Below are 24,330 nucleotides of genomic sequence, written 5' to 3'. Positions count from 1 at the left end.
CACTTCACTGTTACTGTAAAGGGGGTTTTACACGTAGCGATATCGCTATAACGTCACCGATTTTGTGACGATATAGCTAGCGATATCGCTATGTGTGATACTTACCTCCGACCGGCTCCCCCGCTGGTCCATCGCTGATCGCGCGAGATCGTCCGGCTCCATTTCTCGTCAGCAGCTTCCTGCTGGTGCCGACGAGTGACATGTGGAGGCGGACGGGAGGACGTCAGTATCGTTGTGTGTGAAAGGTGAATATTGTGCGCTGCGTCGCTGCTGCATTGCTGTGAGATCTGCCTGTGTGACAGCTCACTAGCGATCATTTAGCGATGCACCAGCGATCCTGACCGGGTCGGATCGCTGGTAAATCGCTAAATGTAAAGGGGCCTTAAGGTTGAGGCTACACGGCGACTTCGGCTATGACAACTGTCGCTCGGCCAATGTTTGCTAGGTGTCGTTGTTACATCGCAGCACAATACAAGTCATAGTGACCTCAAGGTTGCCGAGACAGCAACAAAAAAAGTTGGAAAAAAATTGGACTTTTTAGGACTTATCATAATACTCTTGTGGTGGCAATGTGATCCCATTCACTTGTATTGCACCGTGATATAGCAGCGACACAGAAACCTGTGACTGCACAATGGGTGTCGTGGCCAAAGCCACCATGTAGGCCCAGACTTATATACTGCAGATTTTTGCCCAGAAAATCTATACATGTCAGGCCTGCGTGAACAAACCCTAAGGTTGTCTCTCAGAGTCTGGGTCACACGTTTGTGACATTTTTCTCCTTTTACGGTGGCCAAAACAATAATGTCCAGATACTTGCTAGTCAATATTAAAGAATTTGGTTGCTTTCCTTAAACCCATGGCATCCACACGGCATGGTTTTATGGGCTCAAGCCATCATTTGCGATTTCATGAAGTCACTTATTTTTTTCGTCTTGTATTGACTGACGTTTTCCCATGCCAAATTCTTCAAGACAGCACACGAGGTTCATGAATTTTGCACAAAATCGAAAATGCTCTTCACATTTGCCTTTAACCAGGTTTGTGAATTTTTTTTTTAGCACATAAAATTACATGTTCAGTTAATGTAAAAAAAAATTGAGTCAAAATTTCAGACACGTATAAAATCACTCCAAATGGGGGTTGGAGTGCATGCATAGCTTTTCGAAAAGTCAAACGAATAATCAGGAGTAGATTTGGAAACCCTGAACTTTCACCCACAATGACCAACAGAAAAAAAACCAAAACAGGATAACACAAAATAGACTGTAAAAAAAGGCACCAATGGAAAGATAAATATGGTGCAAACAAAAAAGGAGCAAAACATTAAACATTAGACAAAAACAAGTGCAAATACAATAATCAATCAGGCCATTAGTCATTCTTCGCAGAGATCTCAATTGCTCGTGTAACTTATGTTGTGCTTTTTAATGACAAAAAAAAAAATTGCTGCATGTAAACGTATGGTGACCATTTTTTGTACTTCTATTGGAACCCTTTCTCTAAGGCGGCATTCACACATCTGTATTATCAAGGTCCGAGCACTGGTTCTACTGATGATGATCATGACCTGTGGTCTCCTGACCCAAACTAGACAGCCTCATATATGTCTGAAACTATCAGGTTCGTGATAAGAGACCTGCACCCGGCTCCATGAATCATGGCCCAAAGCGCGGACCGTGACAAAGGCTTCCGACACTCATGGCCTGAGTTTGGAGAGCGATATCTGGCCTGGCCATGGATCTCTTGCCCCGGCCATGGATCTCCTGCCCCAAACTCAAAAATACAGGCAAAACCTAATGTAATTTCCCAAATAGTATAAATACTGTCTTATCTGTTGTGATTTAGATAGAAAACTAATGGTAAACACACTTCCCAAGCCCATTTTCCCTAAAAAAGGAATGGGTCGCACTTCACATGATACATAAACATACCGATCCCTACAGTAAATATACCACGTCTAGATCAAGAAGTGTCATTCAGTTGGCGTTCCGCTTGTGAAGCAGCACGAATACAGGTAATATGTGTAAGACATGGGGCATTTGGCGTTTTGTTATAAGCTTAGGTAGTGTGGATACATGGATGGCAATCACTAATATGGCAGTCTATGCTTACACATATGCTCTAGTTGTGAAATGCACTTTTCTAGTCTAGGTAATGTAATTGGCTTGGCCATTTTTGTATTATATGGCAATGGCTTAGACTTTTTCTTGTATGAGATGCAATGTAACTGTGGATACAGGTCCATTACACAGTGATATGCTAAGATGCTATTTATATGACGTTACACTGTGTTGATTATATCTTGAACTTTGCAACTAGTGGCATATTAGAATTATATGTGTCCTGATCAATTGATATACCGTATAAACTCGTGTATAAGCCGACCCCCCCTAATTTTGCCACAAAAAACCTGGGAAAACTAATTGATTCGCGTATAAGCCTAGGGTGGAAAATGCAGCAGCTATTGGTAAATTTCAAAAATAAAAATAGATACCAATAAAAGTAAAATTAATTGAGACATCAGTAGGTTAAATGTTTTTGAATATCCATATTGAATCAGGAGCCCCATATAATGCTCCATACAGTCCGTATGGCCCCATAAGATGCTCCATACAAAATACACCCCATATAATGCTGTACAAAGGTTAATAATGCCCCATAAAGGTTATGGCCCCATAAGATATTCCATAGATTATGCTCCCATAAAATGCTCCATAGTTTATGCTCCCATATACTGCTGCTCTATAGTTTATGCCCCCATATATTGCTGCTCCATAGGTTATGCCACCATATATTGCTGCTCCATAGTTTATGCCCCCATATATTGCTGCTCCATAGTTTATGCCCCCCATATATTGCTGCTGCAAATAAAAAAAAAAAATAATAATAATATGACACTCGCCTCTCGTCGCTGGGGGCCAGGTGCCGGTGTCCTGAGCAGGCGGTGACAGGTTCTGATGTCACCGCTGGCTCAGGACCCCGGAACTGGCGATATTTACTGATCCCCGCTACATGGCTGTGCGTCGCTCTGTCCTCTCTTCCGTGTCCTGTCAGTGACGTTTAGACCAGGGGTCCCCAACCGCCGGTCCGCGGCCCAGCACCGGGCCGCTGCAGTGCCCTTGCCGGTCCGCGGACACAAGGGGAGCCAGGGGCGGCGTGCAGCAGTTCATAGCGGCGGCCAGGGAGCGATCCAAGCAGCTCCGCTGCCTGCAAGAGGGAATAGCAGGAGCGGAGCTGCAAGGACCCGTCCAGCTTCCTGCCCGCCGCCCGCACTTCCTGTCTCTGACTGACACAGAGAGGAGCGCGCCGCTGCTGTGTCAGAGCAAGGAAGCGCGGGCGGCGGGCAGGTGAGAGGAGAGAGGTGGTGTGTGTGTGTATAATGTGTGTGTGTGTGTGTGTGTGTGTATGTCTGTGTGTGTGTCTGTGTTTGTGTAGCTTGGCCCTGGAGGAGATGGGGACATGAGGAGAAGGCCATGAGGGGAGTGATGGAGAGACGGCAGTGATGGAGAGACGGCAGTGATGGAGAGACGGCAGTGATGGGGTGAAGGCAGTGATGGGGAGAGGGGAGTGATGGGGAGAGGGGAGTGATGGGGAGACGGCAGTGATAGGGTGAAGGCAATGATGGGGAGAGGGGAGTGATGGGGTGAAGGCAATGATGGAGAGACAGCAGTGATGGGGTGAAGGCAATGATGGGGAGAGGGGAGTGATGGGGTGAAGGCAATGATGGAGAGACAGCAGTGATGGGGTGAAGGCAATGATGGGGAGAGGGGAGTGATGGGGTGAAGGCAATGATGGGGAGACAGCAGTGATGGGGTGAAGGCAATGATGGGGTGAAGGCAATGATGGAGAGACGGCAGTGATGGGGTGAAGGCAATGATGGGGTAAAGGCAATGATGGGGTAAAGGCAATGATGGGGAGAGGGGAGTGATGGGGAGAGGGGAGTGATGGGGTGAAGGCAATGATGGGGAGAAGGGAGTGATGGGGTGAAGGCAATGATGGGGAGACAGCAGTGATGGATTGAAGGCAATGATGGAGAGATGGCAGTGATGGGGTGAAGGCAATGATGGGGAGAAGGGAGTGATGGGGTGAAGGCAATGATGGGGAGAAGGGAGTGATGGGGTGAAGGCAATGATGGGGAGAAGGGAGTGATGGGGTGAAGGCAATGATGGGGAGAAGGGAGTGATGGGGTGAAGGCAATGATGGGGAGAAGGGAGTGATGGGGTGAAGGCAATGATGGGGAGAAGGGGGTGATGGGGTGAAGGCAATGATGGGGAGAAGGGGGTGATGGAGTACTCATTCAAAACCTATGGTGAGTTGAGTCACATTATAAAAGTTATTTAATTATAAGTATGCACTGCTACACTACAACTGCGTCCATAGCCTCGCCCCCTTATGACCAAAGCCCCGCCCCTGCCACACCTCCATCCCCGCCCTGCCAGGCCATGGAAGAATGGTCTTGCTTGAAACCGGTCCCTGGTGCAAAAAAGGTTGGGGACCACTGGTTTAGACAGAGGGCGCGGCGCGCACTAACTACGTCACTGCGCCCTCTGACCTGAACGTCACAGACAGAGGACGCTAAGAGGACAGAGCAGCGCGCAGCGATGGACCCGGGCCAGGTGAATATAGCTTATACTTACCCCCTCCTGGCTTGGTCTCTGCAGCCCCGCTTCTCCCGGTCTCAGGCTCCTTCCTTCAGCGGTCACATGGTACCGCTCATTAAAGTCATAAATATGCGCATATTCATGACTTTAATGAGCGGTACCATGTGACCGCTGAAGGAAGAAGCCTATGACCGGGAGAAGCAGGGGGGCTGCAGAGACTGTGCCGGGGGGTAACTATGACCTGACACCCCCGCCCCTCCCCCGCTGACCCCCTGGTATATGACTCTCGTATAAGCCGAGAGGGGGACTTTCAGCCAAAAAGATGGGCTGAAAGTCTCGGCTTATACGCGAGTATATACGGTACAATTTATAACCACAAGTATATATCCCTGTGTATTTGTGCATGCTGTTTTTGTGAGATTTATGGTTTGAGGCATCCTATTGTTATGTATTTATGTTTTACTATTATTGAAATAAAGTAATATATTTTAATATTTTCTGAGTAACACTTCTTGATCTAGCCATGGTATATTTACAGCAGGGATCGGTATGTTTATATATTAGATCGAAAATGGTCTAAGCCACAAGTCACAACACCCCCGAATTTGCCATAAATGTTTGATCAACACGTTCCTCCCGTCACCAAAATCAGACTTTGAAGAATTGCAGAATACGCAGAGCGGCGCAGCTATGAAACACCCATGGCATAGCCACAAGATATACCAGACACCGGAATACCCCTTTCATCTGTTTACAATCTTCTAAACCTAGATAAACTTTTATCAAAAGTCATGATCTCAACTCAACAAGTTATTTCACCAGATTGGCCAACCGGACACAAAAAATTGGTTTGGGGCAGATAATAAATTAGGATGGGTAGCCATGTGCCATCCTTAACTGCTCCAAATTGTGATTAAAACACAGAAGTACACAGAGGGTTAACATGGTTTTATGGTGACAATGGTTCCTTTATAACACTGATCGGAGTCTGCCAAAAGGATGCCAGTCATTTGTGTAGACCTAAGCCTGTCCAGGGCAAGTTCTCCGACAGCAGAGGGGTTATCTAGCACTACTTTACGCCAGATTTCACCAGGGGCAGCTGTGAAGTCAAATGTCTATGTAATCATGGGGTCAATCATCCCCCAAAAGCCCCTCTTGACCTCTCATAACCCTACATAGGGTCATAATTCAGATGCCACATTTCACTGGCCTGGTCCTATCTGAGCTCCCAGCAGAACGGCCTACTAACTCCTTCCCTGACACTAAACTCAGGAGTCGCAGGCCCAAGCCTTTCTGCTGCAATGTCAGCAATCCATGATGAAATCCATGACATCACACCAAGTCGTCCATACACAGAAACCACCAGGGCTGATCACAAGACCCGACCGGGTCCAGATGGGGATTTTATCACATATTTCTCCATCCACAGACATAAATCTCTATCTGCTTACACAGAATTAAAGGCCCGGACAGGAAGAAAAAGGGAATCACACATAGGTGACCGCAATGAATGATGACAGATGACACGCAGAGGGGGATGACGGAGCTCAGATGGGAGAATAAACAGGTTTTGTGGATTATCTTCAGTTTTGGATAGTGACACAGCAAATCTGCAGTTACCCCTCACAGGCAGTGCATGTGATTGTGTGCTGTGCGCTCTCCAGAACAGAGGGATCACACAATGAAAATGGGGGTTTACTGCAAATCCCCCCTCTACAACAAAGCCTGTGTGTGTGTGAATGAGGCCTGAAAAGTCAGCAGCACAGATGTCACCTATTCCCCAAAATAGGGTATGGTCAATCATCTGATCTGCAGGCCAAGTGACAGGCAGGACCCATCAGCTGGGATCAGGAGGATGGGGGTTGTAGTGAGTCACAGGGAGGTTAGCACTGCAGGAGTTCTCGGCTGTCAGCCTGACAAACACCCCATCCCCCTCCCTGGTGTGGGAGCCGCAGCTCAGCAGTGGAGGGCTCCCTGAGAACGGTCGTGTAGCAGCACGTCTGCTCGGTGCGGCGGAGCCTCCATTGTTATGTACACGGCCGTCTATATGTGTCCGCTAGTAAACACAAGCCCCTACAGCAGCACCCCTCCTCCGGCCCCATCCTCCTCCCTGCAGTGTCTATTCTCCCCATACACCCTCAAATCACCGCCAGGCCCCCAATTATCCCCCCAAAAGCCTGGGATCCCTCGAATCACCCCCCTCCCGACTGCCATCCACTTTCCCCGGTGCCATACTGACCTTTGTAGTGGACCCGCAGGTTACCGTGGGACAGGCCCAGGTAGCTGCACTTGTCCCGGGGACTCCAGGCTCGGGGTGGCGGGTCCCGGGGGAGGAGAAGACCCGGGGATCCCCCGACTACAGGGGCGAGCAGAGGAGGAGACGACATGAGACACAACAACACAACAAGACACAACCACACGGGGGCCGAGCAGAGCACATAACACGGCACAGGAAGCGGGAGGAGCCGCCCACAGCAGCACGGCCGTGTGACACACACAGGGGATGGAGGCTGTGTGAGGGAGCGACTAGCCCAGTCCTACCCAGTCCTGTCACTGGTCACCCCAGCGGCACTGTATATAGGGTGAGGGGCTGGCAGGCTGTGTGAGGGAGCGACTAGCCCAGTCCTACCCAGTCCTGTCACTGGTCACCCCAGCGGCACTGTATATAGGGTGAGGGGCTGGCAGGCTGTGTGAGGGAGCGACTAGCCCAGTCCTACCCAGTCCTGTCACTGGTCACCCCAGCGGCACTGTATATAGGGTGAGGGGCTGGCAGGCTGTGTGAGGGAGCGACTAGCCCAGTCCTGTCACTGGTCACCCCAGCGGCACTGTATATAGGGTGAGGGGCTGGCAGGCTGTGTGAGGGAGCGACTAGCCCAGTCCTACCCAGTCCTGTCACTGGTCACCCCAGCGGCACTGTATATAGGGTGAGGGGCTGGCAGGCTGTGTGAGGGAGCGACTAGCCCAGTCCTACCCAGTCCTGTCACTGGTCACCCCAGCGGCACTGTATATAGGGTGAGGGGCTGGCAGGCTGTGTGAGGGAGCGACTAGCCCAGTCCTACCCAGTCCTGTCACTGGTCACCCCAGCGGCACTGTATATAGGGTGAGGGGCTGGCAGGCTGTGTGAGGGAGCGACTAGCCCAGTCCTGTCACTGGTCACCCCAGCGGCACTGTATATAGGGTGAGGGGCTGGCAGGCTGTGTGAGGGAGCGACTAGCCCAGTCCTGTCACTGGTCACCCCAGCGGCACTGTATATAGGGTGAGGGGCTGGCAGGCTGTGTGAGGGAGCGACTAGCCCAGTCCTGTCACTGGTCACCCCAGCGGCACTGTATATAGGGTGAGGGGCTGGCAGGCTGTGTGAGGGAGCGACTAGCCCAGTCCTACCCAGTCCTGTCACTGGTCACCCCAGCGGCACTGTATATAGGGTGAGGGGCTGGCAGGCTGTGTGAGGGAGCGACTAGCCCAGTCCTACCCAGTCCTGTCACTGGTCACCCCAGCGGCACTGTATATAGGGTGAGGGGCTGGCAGGCTGTGTGAGGGAGCGACTAGCCCAGTCCTACCCAGTCCTGTCACTGGTCACCCCAGCGGCACTGTATATAGGGTGAGGGGCTGGCAGGCTGTGTGAGGGAGCGACTAGCCCAGTCCTGTCACTGGTCACCCCAGCGGCACTGTATATAGGGTGAGGGGCTGGCAGGCTGTGTGAGGGAGCGACTAGCCCAGTCCTACCCAGTCCTGTCACTGGTCACCCCAGCGGCACTGTATATAGGGTGAGGGGCTGGCAGGCTGTGTGAGGGAGCGACTAGCCCAGTCCTACCCAGTCCTGTCACTGGTCACCCCAGCGGCACTGTATATAGGGTGAGGGGCTGGCAGGCTGTGTGAGGGAGCGACTAGCCCAGTCCTACCCAGTCCTGTCACTGGTCACCCCAGCGGCACTGTATATAGGGTGAGGGGCTGGCAGGCTGTGTGAGGGAGCGACTAGCCCAGTCCTGTCACTGGTCACCCCAGCGGCACTGTATATAGGGTGAGGGGCTGGCAGGCTGTGTGAGGGAGCGACTAGCCCAGTCCTGTCACTGGTCACCCCAGCGGCACTGTATATAGGGTGAGGGGCTGGCAGGCTGTGTGAGGGAGCGACTAGCCCAGTCCTGTCACTGGTCACCCCAGCGGCACTGTATATAGGGTGAGGGGCTGGCAGGCTGTGTGAGGGAGCGACTAGCCCAGTCCTACCCAGTCCTGTCACTGGTCACCCCAGCGGCACTGTATATAGGGTGAGGGGCTGGCAGGTCCCTGGTTATCCCCCTTATTGCCTACACAGCAACTTCAAAAAACAACTGTGCGACTAGCGACTGTGGCAGTTGTGATGTGGCGGTTAGGTGACGGCAGCACTGTCGCTTTGGTCGCGTGTCGTGAAGTCGTGCTGACTGTCCATTGTGACTCGCACCATAAATTTATGCTCTCGCAAAGTTTTTTTTAAAGGAGATTTTTCATTTTAGCAAACCCGCTACAAAAACTGTGAGGGTTGAGCGTTTTTCCCCTCTTTAAGGAAAATTTCACACATCAGTGTGTCCGGTACGTGTGGTGACACTTACCCGTGTAGGCCCATTCCATTGAGTGGGTCTGTGCACACGTCAGTGCGTTTCCACAGACCGTGTGTCCTTGAGTATTAAACTTGCTGAGGTGTGAAAATTGCAGAACTATTACACTCATTTTTATGTTTTCCCTCTTGTTCAAGAAGACTTCATGCCCTGTAACCAATATTGTCATATAGCCCAAGTCTAAGATAACAAGCAAATTTCAGACAGTGTTGCAAGTGAATATCATGATGGAAAATTCGTGTGTTACCTGTGACCAGAAATTCATTAGGGTTGGACTTTTCGCAAAAGTCATTTTGTGATCACGTTATGTCACATTACAACCGCACTGATGCAATATCACAATGCAACAACTTCGTCAAGCAGCTCTGGCCTAATACCCTGTAATACTGCTGCATGGGTACCCATGGATACAGTACGGGGCCAATGAAGTGTGGTTAGGGTGAATCTTTGACCTATGTCATAATTTTTCTTCTCTGTTGGTTTGAGAACGAAGGTGATATTCCACGCTGCCGATGTGGATGGTAAAGAAACAGCTGCTCACCTTCATAGAATCCTTTTGTGGGCTTCGTTTTTGGCATATAACAAGTGGACAGAGAGACATTGTGGTTGTTGCCAATCCACCCAAATTCACTATTATGGCTAAACACGTTCGTTCTAACCCTGGAGCCTCTATTGGGCCTTGTTCGGTTCACAAGGGAGAGCTGGCTCTCCTGTATGAAGAAATTTGGTTTAGCCTCCCCTAACTCACCTTTGATTTCATTCATATTTCAACCTTTGTTGCCAAGAAGCCTGGAACACGCAATGGTCCATTCGCGGGTTTGTTTAGGTTTGAAGATTTGGTAGATGGGGACACGCTGGAGCTTCTCATATTTGATGACACCAAGTCTAAGTTTCCTATCATTAATAAAGAATTCTATCAGCACTTACAGATTAAACACTTTGCCCTTTCCCTTTTTGGTTCTTCGAGGGTCTCCCTACCGACTAATTTTGAGAGGATTTTCAGGAGAGGGTCATCGACCAAAGGTTTAATATTGGAAATATATAAAATTCTGTGTTCTCACTTAGAGGGTCGGCAGTCAAAACACTCTTACTTGTGCAAATGGGAGTCTATTCTTGAAAAGAGATCTCTCCCCAAAGCTGGCATGTCATCTGGGAAAAGGCGGCTAAGTCTTCTATTTGCACCCTCTATAAGGAAAACTAGTATAAGATATAATCTGAAAAGTACTGTAAGACACACTTTTTTTCCCCAAAATGCGGATATACCTTACCGGCCGCAGTAAAGCAGGGTCCCAGGGTTGCTGCAGGCTGGGATGAGGGGGTGTTTTGATGTGCACTGCTGCAGGTATAAATGGCTGCCGTGCTCTGTGGTGCGGGGGGCTCTGCCAGCATTTTGTGAAAGCTCAGAGCACCCCGCAAATCCATTACTGTGATGCGGTGACCTCCGGGAAAATGGTCACCATGGGCAGCGCATTCTCAGATTGAGACCTTGTCAACGAGATCTCAGCACCTGAGCTCTCGTTGCCGAGATCTCAATCTGAGCATGCGCCGCCCCCGGCGGCCATTTTCCCTGACACCACAGAATCGCAGTAATGGATATGTGTGTGTGTGTGTGGGGGGCTCTGGGCTTTCACAAAATGCCGGCGGAGCCCCCCTGCACCACAGAGCACCGCAGCCATTTTCACTAGCAGCGGCGCACATCGGAACACCCCTTCATCCCGGCCTGCAGCAATGCGCCACTCTTGCCTCCTCCACCACAGCTACCACCCCCAGTAAGCAATAAATCGCATGGCTTGTAAGAGGCACCACCATTTTATTAAAAAAAAAAAAAAAATTTCTATTTTTCTCCTCAAAATTTGGGGTGCGTCTTATAATTCGGTGCGTGTTATAATCAGAAAATATGGTATGTTCTGGTATCACACTCCTGAACTCCTTCACAGATTGAACCACTCAATACCAAACGTGTGTTGGTGCTGTGGCTCTGATGTGGGGACGTTATATCATATTTTCTGGTCATGTCAGGGGTTTGGGAGTTTCTGGAGGGACGTGAGATTGTTGATCTCTAAGGTCCTTTATGCGGAAATGGGGCTGGATCCGGTCATATATCTTTTAAACCTTACCCCTATGGGGATGGGCAAAAAATCAGCTAAATTGCTTCTACACATTCTCACAGCGGCTAAGTGTCTGATTTCTCTCAACTGGAGGCAAACCTCCACGCCTTCCCACCTACACTTCATAGTGTTAATGACATCCGAAGGATAGAATATATGACCGATTCTAAATGCGAGTGTGGAGAACGTCGTTTCTGTTTGGGCTACCTGGGATTACTTTTGGGCTCAGAGGACAGAATAGACCACTCCTAGTACTCTGGGTCTCCCCTCCTTTCGGAGATCATCCTTTCCTCTTCCCTTTCTTGTGGTGTGTGTCCTGTCTTTTTGTTTGTAAATCTAAGGTTACATTTAAGATACCTGGTTTTTGCGTTTGTTGTATATTGGCCCGGAGAGTCACTGTGGCTCTTCTTGTTTCCTATTTTCTGTATTGTAAAAGTTTATCCTGAATTATTTTCATCTGTCAAACCTTTAATAAAAATTTACAGTTTAAAAAAAAAAGAAGCCAAGAAACAGCAATATGGGTTAAAAGGTTTATTCTCTATGCGTTTAGAAGTTGGATAAACCTCTTTCTCAGGAGTATCTCAATATTCCGCTCTCTGATAAGACCCTATTACACTAGGTGTCCCATCCATTTCATTGTTTTTCTTCTGTGAGAAAAGAACATTCACTCAGTAATAGCCTTTGAGAACAAGCGTTGCCTCTCAGTCCTCCTGGAAAGTAAATAATTATGCTGGCTGTGGCTGGCCAGGGGCATTTGAGGTCACATGAGCCAGTCTTGCAAAAAAGGCCTAATTTTGACTTGTGTCTACCTTCAAGTGACATATCTCTTCTTATGTATCCATCAATTGAAAAGGAATGAGTAATCAAATTACTAGTGTCTTTGATACACAAGAAAGGAAGCTCAGACAACCTTAATTGGTGGATCCCAGTAACCGTACACCAGAATTTTCTGATCTACTTGATCTTCTCACATATTCTAGAGGACATGAGTTAGCAGTGAAGTGGAAAGAAACAGGACCCTCCAGTGGGACCATGGAATGGACAGGACATCCATTTCTAAGTGCTGGATATATTGAGGATCATACATTGTTGTCTCTGATGCAAAGATATCTATCTTTCACTCTCTGATATAAATAAACTGCCAATTTGTTCAAGTGGCCTGAAATTAACTGGGCTTTCAAGTCTAGGTTGCTAGCCATTGCCCTCCTCCATAAAGCTAGAGTTTCTCTGGAGAAGTTAATGGACTTGGTGCCTTTATCTTGTAGATATGGACCACTGCCAACCTTCTTTCCATGTGGATCATCACCTGATGGTGAGATGGCAATAAGGTAAAAAATTTGTGTAGCCTCAAATTTGATATTTGTATGAGATGGTAGTTTCAATCTGAACTCATCCCAGTACCGTTACTGCTAAACTTGACAATAGACTTGCTAACCTTGAACCAGCCCTTAGCTTAACTTGGAAAATAGGTTACTAGTCTCCAAAATGGGGAGCTCATGAGACAACAGGGCAAGATCTGACAAAGTTAGAACAGTTACAATTAAAGATCCTGTACTTGAACATCTGGCCAATCATTAACGGTAAACTGGCTTACTAACAACATGCCCAAAAATGCCATATCTAGAGCATGCTATGTTGTGAAAAAAAAAAACCCATATACCCACAAATCACCACCAAAACAAAAAATACTGTGTATGTAGACCTACTACAAATTCACTGAAGACATTAAAGTAATTTCTGTCTACAACATTTAAAGCACCACTCCGGTGGTTTTTTTTTAAATTTCTGTTCAATTTTTTTTATTTATGTTCCCTAGTAGAATACTTACCAGCTGCTGTCTTCTTCTGTTCTCGGTGCCTCACCAGTCCTTTGCTCCAGTGTTTGCTGGGTGGACCAGAAGTCACTTCTCAATTTAAGTCTATGAGAGCCAGAAATAATAATAATAATAATCTTTATTTTTATATAGCGCTAACATATTCCGCAGCGCTTTACAATTTGCACATATTATCATCACTGTCCCCGATGGGGCTCACAATCTAAATTCCCTATCAGTATGTCTTTAGAATGTGGGAGGAAACCGGAGTACCCGGAGGAAACCCACGCAAACACGGGGAGAACATACAAACTCCTTGCAGATGTTGTCCTTGGTGGGATATGACTGTTACCTCTAACTTTGCCGTTTAGCGATCGGGTTAATCCTTTTTTATTGACAGATCGGGCGATTATGAACTTGGCGATACCAAATATGTGTATGTGTGATTTTTTTTAATTTTTTGATTTGGCCAAAAGGGGGTGATTTGAACTTTTTTTTTTTTTAAATTTTTAAACACTTTTTTTCTTTTTAACTTTTGGCATGCATCAATAGCCTCCATAGGAGGCTAGAAGCATGCCACGCTTGATCGGCTCTGCTACATATGGTCGATGAGCAGATCGCCCATATGTAGCAGATTTACTGCATTGCTATGAGCGTCGACAACCAGGCAGTGCTCATAGCAATGTGCCTGCAACAACCATAGAGGTCTCTATGAGACCTCTGATTGTCAAGGCAACGCGTCGCCGACCCCCGATCACATGACGGGGGTCGGCGATGCGCTCACTTCTGGCCCGGCATACGGAAGCGGTAGTTAAATGCCCATTGTCAGCGTTTGACAGCGGGATTTAACTAGTTAATAGGCACAAACGGATCGCGATTCCACTCTCGCCTATTGTGGGAGCCCACCTCAAAGCAGGAGACTCTGACCGCTCACGTACTATCCCGTCAGCGGTCAGAAAGGGGTTAAATTTCTGCATCAAAGCCTGTTTCTTAAGCCCCCTTCACACATAGCGAGATCGATAAAGCGTCACCAATTTTGTGATGCAACAGCGATATCGGTAGCGATCTCGTTACATGTGACACTTACCTCCGACCCGGCTCCCCGCTGGATATCGCTGATCGCGCGAGAATGGGATGGTCCATTTCTCGTCGTCGACTTCATGCTGGCGCCGACGAGCGACTCCATGGACGCGGGCAGAAGACGTCACCCTCGCTGCGTGACAGGTAAATATCGACCGCCGCTGCATCGCTGGTGAGATCTGCCTGTTTGGCAGCTCACTAGCGACCATTTAACGATGCACCAGCGATCCTGATTGGGTCGTATCATTGTCGGGATTGCTAGTGCATCGCAAGTAGTAGCAGTCGGCTGGTGTTTGTTTTCTGGAGCATTATGTGTGGATTTGGTATTGTCTGTTTTTCCTTATTTTCCCATTTGGTTTGCTGTCCTACTGTTCCCTTACTTTCCACTCGATTGCTTTGTGAGTGAATTTGTATGATTGTAGTTTTCTTTTAACTCTATCTGTTTCCCTTGTCTGTCATGTTTGTGTTATCCTAAACACCTCTGTCCCATACCTCCCTGGGTGGGGGAAGAAACAGATCAGCATGCATGTAGGAGCTTGGAAAGGTACGAGACCCCAGCATCTCCACCATGAGGGGTAATCTGGGGAACAAGAATAGCCTATGGTCCTCTTAACTTGAGGGACAAGGAAGGAGCGCATTGACCTGGGAAATTCTGCTATAGTATCGCGACTGATATACTCTCCCTTTTCAGGCTTGTGGTTACATTTACAGAAGCATCAGTTTTAGGCTATGTGTACACGATGCAGATTTGCTGCGGATCCGCAGCGGATTTTTCCACGCAGAAACACTGTAGATCCGCATTGTGATTTACAGTACAATGTAAATCAATGGCAAAAAAAAAAGAAGCTGTGCAGGAAAATCAGTGCGGAATTGCTGCGGATTTAAAAGAAGTGCATGTCACTTCTTTTGTGCGGTTTTGCTGCAGTTTTCCACTTGCTCCATTCTACAAATCCGCAGGTGGAAAACCGCAGTAAAACCACAAAAAAAAAAATGGAAGAAATCCACAGGAAAAATGCAGGTCATTCGACCTGCGGATTTAGTAAAATCCGCGGGAGGATCCGCACTGTGTGCACATAGCCTTAGATGTAATATTGGAAAACAAAATGTCACAGTGCTTAAAAGTTACTCTGATTGCTATAGTGTCCATTCATTAATTATCTACCACGTGCTGCAAATTTACAACACTGGGACTTTACACACAACTCCAAGTGCTATATAATTACAACGCTGTGATTGGACAGCCAGTATTAGGAACGGTCTTATCTATTTGTAACTTGTGGGGTGCAGTCATACACCACTCAGACATCAATCTGCAACATGTACTATCATTTTAACAGAAATGTTTTTGTGGTTGCTCTATGGAAATGGTCAGAGCACTGCACCACCATCCTACTATATAATGTACACTTAACCCCTTAAACCCCCGGAGCTTTTTTCAGTTTTGCGTTTCGTTTATCGCCCAGAGCCATAACTTTTTTATTTTTTTGTCAATATGGCCATGTGAGGGCTTGTTTTTTGCACGACGAGTTGTACTTTTGAACGACACCATTGGTTTTACCATGTCGTGTACTAGAAAACTGTAAAAAAATTCCAAGTGCGGTGAAATTACAAAAAAATTGCAATCCCACACTTGTTTTTTGTTTGGCTTTTTTACTAGGGTCACTAAATGCTAAAACTGACCTGCCATTATGATTCTCCAGGTCATTACGAGTTCATAGACATGAAACATGTTTAGGTTCTTTTTTTTAATCTAAGTGGTGAAGAAAAAAAATCCAAACTTTGTTTTAAAAAAAAAAAAGTGACATTTTCCGATCCCCGTAGCGTCTCCATTTTTCGAGATCTCGGGTTGGCTGAGGGCTTATTTTTTGCGTGCCAAGCTGACGTTTTTACTTATACCATTTTGGTTCAGATACGATCTTTTGATTGTCCTTTATTGCATTTTAATGTAATGTCGCGGCGACCAAAAAAAGTAATTCTGGCGTTTTGACTTTTTTCTCGCCATGCCATTTAGCGATCAGGTTAATCCTTTTTTGTATTGATTGGGCGATTCTGAACGCAGCGATACCAAATGTATGTATGTTTGATTTTTTTAAATTGTTTTATTTTGAATGGGGCGAATTAGAGGTGATTTGAACTTTTATATTTTTTTTATACTTTTAAAAACATTTTTTTTTTTTACTTCTGGCATGCTTCAATAGTCTCCATGGGAGCTCTGCTACATAGAGGCGATGATCAGATCGCTTTTATATAGCAGATTTACTCACTTGCTATGAGCACTGACCACCATTTTCCATGGCAATGCATGGCCAAATAGTGGCCTTAGCGTCTCCTGGCTATAGTGGTCGGTTCGGAACATTTAAGTGGTAAAAAATACACTTTTTCATTCCTGTTATGTTACTTTGCATTAATTCCTGAAAATCACCTGAAGGGTTAATAATTTTCGTTATGTGGAGGGGTGCAGTTTTTAAAATTGTATCTCTTTTGGTGTTTTTCCAATACATAGGACCCTTAAAATCACTTCAAACCTGGATAGGTCCCTTAAAAAAAAATAAATGTAAGTTTCCTTGAAAAAATGAAAAATTGCTGCTACATTTTTAAACCTTCTAAAATGCTCACAAAATAAAATAACATTTTACAAATGGTGCTGATGTAAAGCCGACATGTGGGAAATATTTTTTTTTTTATGATACGACTACAATTTGGAAGTTTTTTCTATGGTACGACTGTCTGGGTTAAAAGGGATAATTTGAATAAACACAAAACATATCAACCTAAATTTACCATTGTCATGAATTATAATGTGCCACGAAAAAACAATCTCAAAATCACTGGGCTTTATTTAAGCGTTCCAAAGTTATTAGTACAGTACATAAAGTGACACTGGTTAGATTTAAAAAATTTGCCTCGTCACTAAGAGGTTAATGGAGTTTGTGGCCATAAATCAGCAGAGAGGACCTCATAAAAAGACTGACAAGAGTCACAAATGCTCCTGTTAGACTATCAGAAGGAGCTCACTGTGACGGGTTCTCAGGTAAGGAGGTCGGCCACTTTCTCTTGTCATTGCAGATGTCCTCACAAACCGATCAGCTATTCTGTCCACACAATGGCTGCTGGTGGAGAAGTATGTTACCAGACCTATCTTCCAATAGAAAAGCAGGTTTTCTCATGAGGTGTTTTACAACTGGAGGAAGCTGATGGACTGGCCCGGTCACATGCTCCTTCACCAGCAGCCATTGTATGGATAGGAGTGCTGGTCAGTTTGTGAGGAAATCGGCAAAGTAACAAAATAAAGTGGCCGAACTAGTTACCCGAGAACCCTTCAGTAAAGCCCATTCTGATAGTCTAAAAGGAACGTTTGTAACTTTTTATGAGCTCCTCTCAGCTGATTTATGGCCACAAACTACATTAAAGTTGAATGTGCCGAGAAAGAAACAAAATCTGTGAAAGACAAACGATGTGAAATTTGTAATGAAACCAAATAGCAAAACTGATTTTTTTTTTTTAGCCCAAAATAAAAGCATTTTAGTAAAAAAAAAAAAAAAAAAAAAAAAAAAAAAGCCCCTAAAAGGTGCTCAGACCTTTTAAGGCCAGCTTTAGAGGGGGTGTATTTCACAGTTTGTATACAGGCCACAATGCACGGATTGACAACAGGTTTCCAGACCCGAACCCATAGTCTGATAGGTATATATGAGGCTGTCAGTCTGGGTTGGGATATCCACGGTCAGTCCATGCATTGTAGTACATATACAGATCATGGAATTTGAACATGTCCTAAACAGTGTACTGACAGTGAAGGAACTGGTAGCCATTGCCTTGTTATATCATGTGTTAAAGCACCACTAAAGTTCTTTGCCCCCCGTCTTATACTCACCTTCAGGCACCTTAATTTGTTATCACTGCCACTCCTGTCGGCCTCCAGCAGTTTGTGACCTGCCGGATCCCTTCAGTGTTTCATGGAGTGTCCCAAAGGTCACAAATACACATCTATGTGAGTCTCATTCTGGCTGTCATAGACTTGCATTGAGAGCTTGTGATGCAGCCACTGACTTTGGGACTGGAAGGGCACCGTATAAAGGTGAAGACGCCAGAGAGTTAGTGTAAGAGTAGGGGCTGGGAACTTAGGTTTAAAAGGAACCGGTCACCAGAAATAATGCTATTAACCTGCAGGTATGTGGTTAATCTGCAGGTTAATAGCGTTATTAAGCTGTACAGTGCCTGCATGCAGCCGAATGCAGTAGAGAGAAAACAATTTGTATTCTCCCAAACATTCGGTTTTCAGTCTTGGAGGAGGTGTCGCCACTGGTTCAATCACAGCTCTAAGAATACAGAGCGACCGCTGTAACTGCACCCCCGGCCTTGACTGACAGCCGGCCCCAATGCAGAGCAAATGTCAGTCAGGGTCGGGGGCACGGTTACAGTGGTCACTCTGAAAACCGAATTCTGGCATGGCAGAGAGAATAAAGTTAATTTTCTCCTTGCTAAATTCAGCCACGTGCAGGAGCCGGACAGCATAGTAACGCTATTAACATGCAGGTTAGTAGCGTTATTTCTGGTGACAGGTTCCCTTTAAAGCACCACTCCAGCACTGACAAAAAAGAAAATGCTGGAGTGGTGCTTGAACGCAACGCAAGTAGCTATGTGCAGTTATAAAAGTCATGTTATTGCAGTCACAGCCATTTTAAAATGTACTCAGGTCTATGGTATGTACTGTACTGTGCCTGTAATATTTGCATAGAGATACATGATGCAAGTTGGCTGGGTCAGAGGGCACAGGTGCAGACAGACGTTGAATTGTGCTGCAAAAGCTCCGTAAGGCTACGTTCTCACGATGAATGAGCTTTTGGTGAGTTTTTGATGTTGCACATTTTCTGCACCCATTAAATAAAATAGGTTAGTTGCATTTTTTTCTCCCCGAAAATATGCAGTGTAGAAAACTTACTAAAAACTCATTGTGGGAACATAGCCTAATAGGTTCCATCAGGAAACAGTTTATTGCATCTTCTGGTCAGATGGCCAGTCATTGATACAATACATGAGTGTATTCAGCTGAGTGTTGCTCAGACCACATACACCTGTCATGAGTTAGTAGCAGGGAGGAGGATCCATGGCTGGAGTTGAGCCTCATGAGAGTAGTGATCCTGTGATTAAACAGGGCAGACTGCCACCTATGCTATGCTCCAGACTGTTGCAATTATTTGGCCTAGTGGAGAGAGTGCTTCGTGAATATAGGTGGTCCTGCATATCGGATTACAGCCCATATTGTACAAGCTGAGATGCCCTAGTTTAAAGGCAGTCTGTCAGCAGAGAATGAATGTACAAATCTCATACAGTCGCTAGGTGCACCCTTGGCATGGCAAAACATTGTACAACACCTTCCCATCTACTTGTTTTCCCTCTTTCTCTACCCAGCCCTCCCCTCCTTCATTGATTGACAGCTACAGCTCTGGCTTTATAGAGGAAAAGAAGGGCGGAGATAGTTGGAAAACAATTAGGTGGGAAGGTGCCCTTAAATGTTTGGCCACTCTAAGGGCCCCGTCACACATAGCGACTCACCAGCGATCCCGACAACGCTATGAACTTGTCAGGATCGCTGGTGTGTCGTGTCGCTACATGATCGCTGGTGAGCTGCCAAACAGAGATCTCAGCAGCGCTCAGGACAGCGATGACGAGCGCGGGCGTCGCTGTGTACCTTAGATACCAGCACGCTGGTGCAGGGAGCTGGTAATCAAGGTAAACAGCGGGTTTCTAAGCGCCGCACGGCACTTAGAAACCCGCTGTATCCCTTGGTTACCAGCTCCCTGCACCAGCGCGCTGGTAACTAAGGTACACAGAGGGTTTCTAAGCGCCTCGTGGCGTTTAGAAACCCGCTGTTTACCTTGGATACGAGCTGGGAGCTCGCTGGTCGTTGCTCTCCTGCCTGCCACACGCAGAGATGCGTGCTGGCCAGTGGGAGACCAACGACCCAAAAAAAGTCCAGAGCTTTCAAAGAACGATCAGCGATACCCAGCAGGGGGGGACGGTCACTCATAGGTGTCACACACAGCGATCTCTCTGGTGAGATCGTTGTTGCGTCACAAAACTTGTGACTCAGCAGCGATCTCGCTAGCGAGATCGCTGTGTGTGACGGGTGCTTAAGAGTTCACAGAGAGCCTGTACTAGGTTTGACCAGTCATTCTGTGCTAACTTCCTTTAAAAGAATGTCCTGAGACAATGACCAACTCAGCCTGCTAAATCCATGTTGATTAAACATCAAGTTGAAATTTGCCGAGTCCTCATCAGTTTGTGCTCTATACAGGGTTAAAGACTGTAGGCTACACATGCAGAAAGGACCCTTACATTTGGTATAGATGGCAGGATATGATTCAAAAGTTCGGCATAACTGTGCAAGACCAACCACTCTGAGTACCAGGCATATTGGACAACCCTGGGCTCCTTGAATTTGTCTGAAGTGGTAAAACTTTTCTGGAAACTAAAGGGGGAGATTCTAACTAAAGTGAATGAAGGCAAGCTCTAAATGCCACCTTTACAATTTCAGAGCTCGGCCGCATGAGTGGTGCTGCATTCATTAGCACCAGCAGGGGAAAGACTGTTGGCCCCAGACAGACGCCGAGCATGAGCAGCCATGATGTAGCACAGAATAACAGAGAACCATGTGTTTGAGGCGCTCAACTGAGATAGACTGAGTGATAAAGTTGGATTGCAGGGCAGTTTGGTGTTCCACTGGATAAATGTAGTGATAGTGAGCTACTTAATATAATTTAGGTCACTAAAATAGTTAGAGTCACTTTCAGCAGCCCAAGGGCTGGGTAAAGATTTGACACGGACAGCGGCTAAGAATCTGCCAATACCAATGGTTGGTGTGACGTGGCTGGATATTGAACTGTTTGACAATATATTTTTGCAGTAGTGTTAGTGGTGGCCAGCTGTGCTGAGCTGTTAGGTTTCCTGTTTAATCATTGGCATGAATATCCTGCAAGAGCTAGTAAGACGTTTTCTGTGTGAGATGTGGCCTGTCTATTGGGAGTGGTTGAGAAAGCGTGAACAGGTTCAATTTTTCCAATACTTTCAAAGAGTGCATACAGAAGTAGTTGATAATGGGAATAGAGAGGGAGCATTGGCAGCATCAAATCCTCCCAAAGACAATAAAGTGACATTAGAAGTATTAACTCATTTTCTATAGACAAATGACAGATTGTAGACTCAAAATAAAACTTCTCCTTACCACCAAAAATGTACATCCTATACGTTGTTAAACTGTTCAATTTACATATGTGAAAAGTTTTTTTAAATGAGTATCAGGGATTTTACCTTGAACGGGCAAGAAGTCCAGATGATTAAGGTCCCTGAGGAAGGAAAACGCCATTTTCCAAAACGCGTAGGACTTGGTCCTGCTTGCTTACCATAACTAGAGAGTGTGCACCATATGACCGCTAAACGTCACGTGACCAAACATGTCATATAGGTCCTTGTGGTTTGACATGTGCACCATCGGACACAGGATCTAAGCGCCTGTCTCCGGCCGGGACAGCGCTTCTCTGAACTTTATACCAGCAACTTTCCACGGAGTATTAACACCAGTGGTATGCCTTGCATATTGTTTATATAGACGGACTTGTCATTTAAGGCTGCTATTTCAAGCACGGAGGCACTTTAATGATTAGAAAATCTTACTGGACATCTGAAGGTATAGTCCGCTGGACTTAAGTATTATCTAACATTTGCCCTGAATTTTAAAAGTTTAAACAAGCAGAAACATTGTTTTAGTATCTTATTTCAGAGTTTTTATATTAATAGCCATAATACACTTTACATATTACATGTGCAAAGTTATATACACTATATAAAGACTAATTAAGCTTTATTATTCAGGATAGCTACCTCATGCACTAAGGCACGTCAATCAACAGGACTTCTTGCCCGTTCAAAATAAAATCCCTGATATTTATTTTAAAAAAACTTTTCACATATGTAAAATGAACAGTTTAACAAGTTATAGGCTGTACATTTTTGGTGGTATGGAGAAGTAGTTAACGAATCTTATAACCATATTATATTATTTTATCTTATATTATTTTATCCCTTTTGGTCTGTTTGGTTGAGACCCTAATTTTGCAGCGGCTATAAGGTAATATATGAGCGCCACTAATCACAGCAATAGTTTTATCAAAATAAAAAACAATCTTGTAGGCAAACTAAATGCTCTTCAGCAAAAGCCTGCTTTTTCCCAGGGCAGGTAAATGCTAGAGGTCTGATAGGCAAAACTGAGAAGATTGCAAGTCTAGGAGACTTGGAACTTTGAATTGTTTTCTAAAATAATTTTGAAGGTTAATCCTATTGTAGTTCTGAATTAGTATAAAAGTTATGGTTTAGGTTATATATATTTTTTTATATTAGTGGGCGACCTTAAGTTATAGTTGCAATCAAAATTATTCAACTACCGTTGCAAATTAGGTTTATTAACAAAATTTAGAAACTTCCCATTGCTTCATTATACTAAGCAAACAATTATTTCAATAACTCAACACAGCTAACAAAAGTGATCAAATTCAACACAAATGTCACCTTTAATGGGTACTGAAGTCTTAGGATTATTCAACTACTTCTTGACAAGCATCTTTAGCAATTAGCACAGTACACTTTGGCTTCTATGACCTGCTGCAAATGTGATACATAGCAGACACCAGCTTGTCATTGTTCCTGAGGAACCATAACCACTTTTCTTATGGGAAACGGCATTCAAATCACTATTATTCTTTGATTTTCATTCTCAACTGCCTTCTTCAAATTCCATCAAAGATTTTGAATGGAGTTTAAGTCAGGCAATTGTGAGGGTCATTCCAGAAGCTTCCTGGACTTCTGAGATCAAACCTTGGTGGATTTTGAAGCATGCTTGGAATCACTGTTCTTTTAGAAGATCCAATGTTGCACAAGCTTCAGCATTCTCACAGAAGGCATTAAGTTTTGTCTTACATTTTCCTAATAATTGATTAAATTCATTTTGTTCTCTGCATGCTGCAAATATCCATTGCAGAAGAAAACCAAAAGCATTCAAGTATAATCAAGCTACTGCCATACTTCACTGTAGGCAGGGTGATCTTTTCAGTGTATAGTTCATAGGCTGAAAAGTTAAAGTTTTATGTCAATGCTCCACAGAACAGAGTTTCAAAATTTCAATGGCTCATTTATATGCTTTTTAACCTGACAAGTATTGTGGTTTTGGGACAGTAAGTCTTGGAGTTTAGACATCTCCAGTTTAGTATCCGCGTTACTTTGGAAACTGAATAGTCAATGCCTACTGACACCAAGTCTTAAAGTCCCTTGAGGATTTTTGACTACCTGTCTCCTCAAATCTGCTGGCAGCCAATAATAGCTTCTTCTTTCTGCCAAAGCCAGAAACTACCACCAGTATATTCTTAACTTTGAATTTGCAAACTATGCGTCCACCTGTATCTCTAGAAACATTCAATGACTTTCCTTTTTTTTTGTATCCTTTTTCTTGTTTGTGCAAGGCAAGGATTTATTTTCTTAATGTTTTGGACCAATCTCTTGACAAACCCAGAATATTAGTGAACTGGAGGCCATTTCCCATAAGGAATGCGCAAAGATTCCTCAAGAGTGCTAGCAGGACCTGGTGTCTGGTTATGCATCACATTTGCAGTAGAATGCAACAGCCATGGTGTCCTCTATCAAGTACTAAAGATACTTGTCATGAAAGTGTTGAATAATTGTGAATCTCCAGTAGAAACTAAACTTGGCGTTTTGTGTTGCATTTGGAGAAATGACTTATTATAGTGGTTGTGTTCGGCTATTTAAATTGTTCTTGTTTCACTGGTTTATTTCTAACAGAACGATTGTAAATTTTGCAAATAGACCTGATTTGCAATGTGTAATGGGGGTGGTTGAATATAATTTGATTACAATCGTAATACAAAAGAACTGTACTAGTGTTAAAAAGAATCACAAGGTCCAAAGTGTGTAATGTTTTTTATTTTTTTAATTATACAAGATTAAAGGGGTTGTCCGGGCTTTTCACATAATCTCAGTACATATCTGGGCTGCAGAATTATGACAATAAGTAATTTACTTTCTGTCACTAGTTTGCACGGTTTTCTAGATATTCTGAACAGAACGTCCAA

The 24,330-nt window shown here is 45.3% G+C and overlaps 1 protein-coding gene across 1 annotated transcript in view; it reads right to left on the bottom strand.

The window, feature by feature from the left end:
• The window catches only part of RANBP9 (RAN binding protein 9), a 79,776-nt gene extending 72,602 nt beyond the window's left edge, over positions 1-7,174 (bottom strand). The window contains exon 1 of the mRNA XM_073589954.1: positions 6,844-7,174. Within this exon, the coding sequence (XP_073446055.1) occupies positions 6,844-6,991 (148 nt within the window). The 5' untranslated portion in view covers positions 6,992-7,174. The remainder of the gene's footprint in view (positions 1-6,843) is intronic.
• Between the last annotated feature and the right edge of the window lie 17,156 nt (positions 7,175-24,330).

This window comes from Dendrobates tinctorius, unplaced genomic scaffold, assembly GCF_039654945.1.
Source record: "Dendrobates tinctorius isolate UK_male_01 unplaced genomic scaffold, ASM3965494v1 ptg000115l, whole genome shotgun sequence".
Taxonomy (NCBI): domain Eukaryota; kingdom Metazoa; phylum Chordata; class Amphibia; order Anura; family Dendrobatidae; genus Dendrobates; species Dendrobates tinctorius.
Note: the sequence above shows the minus strand (reverse complement) of the source record. Positions and strands in the feature narration are given on the sequence as shown.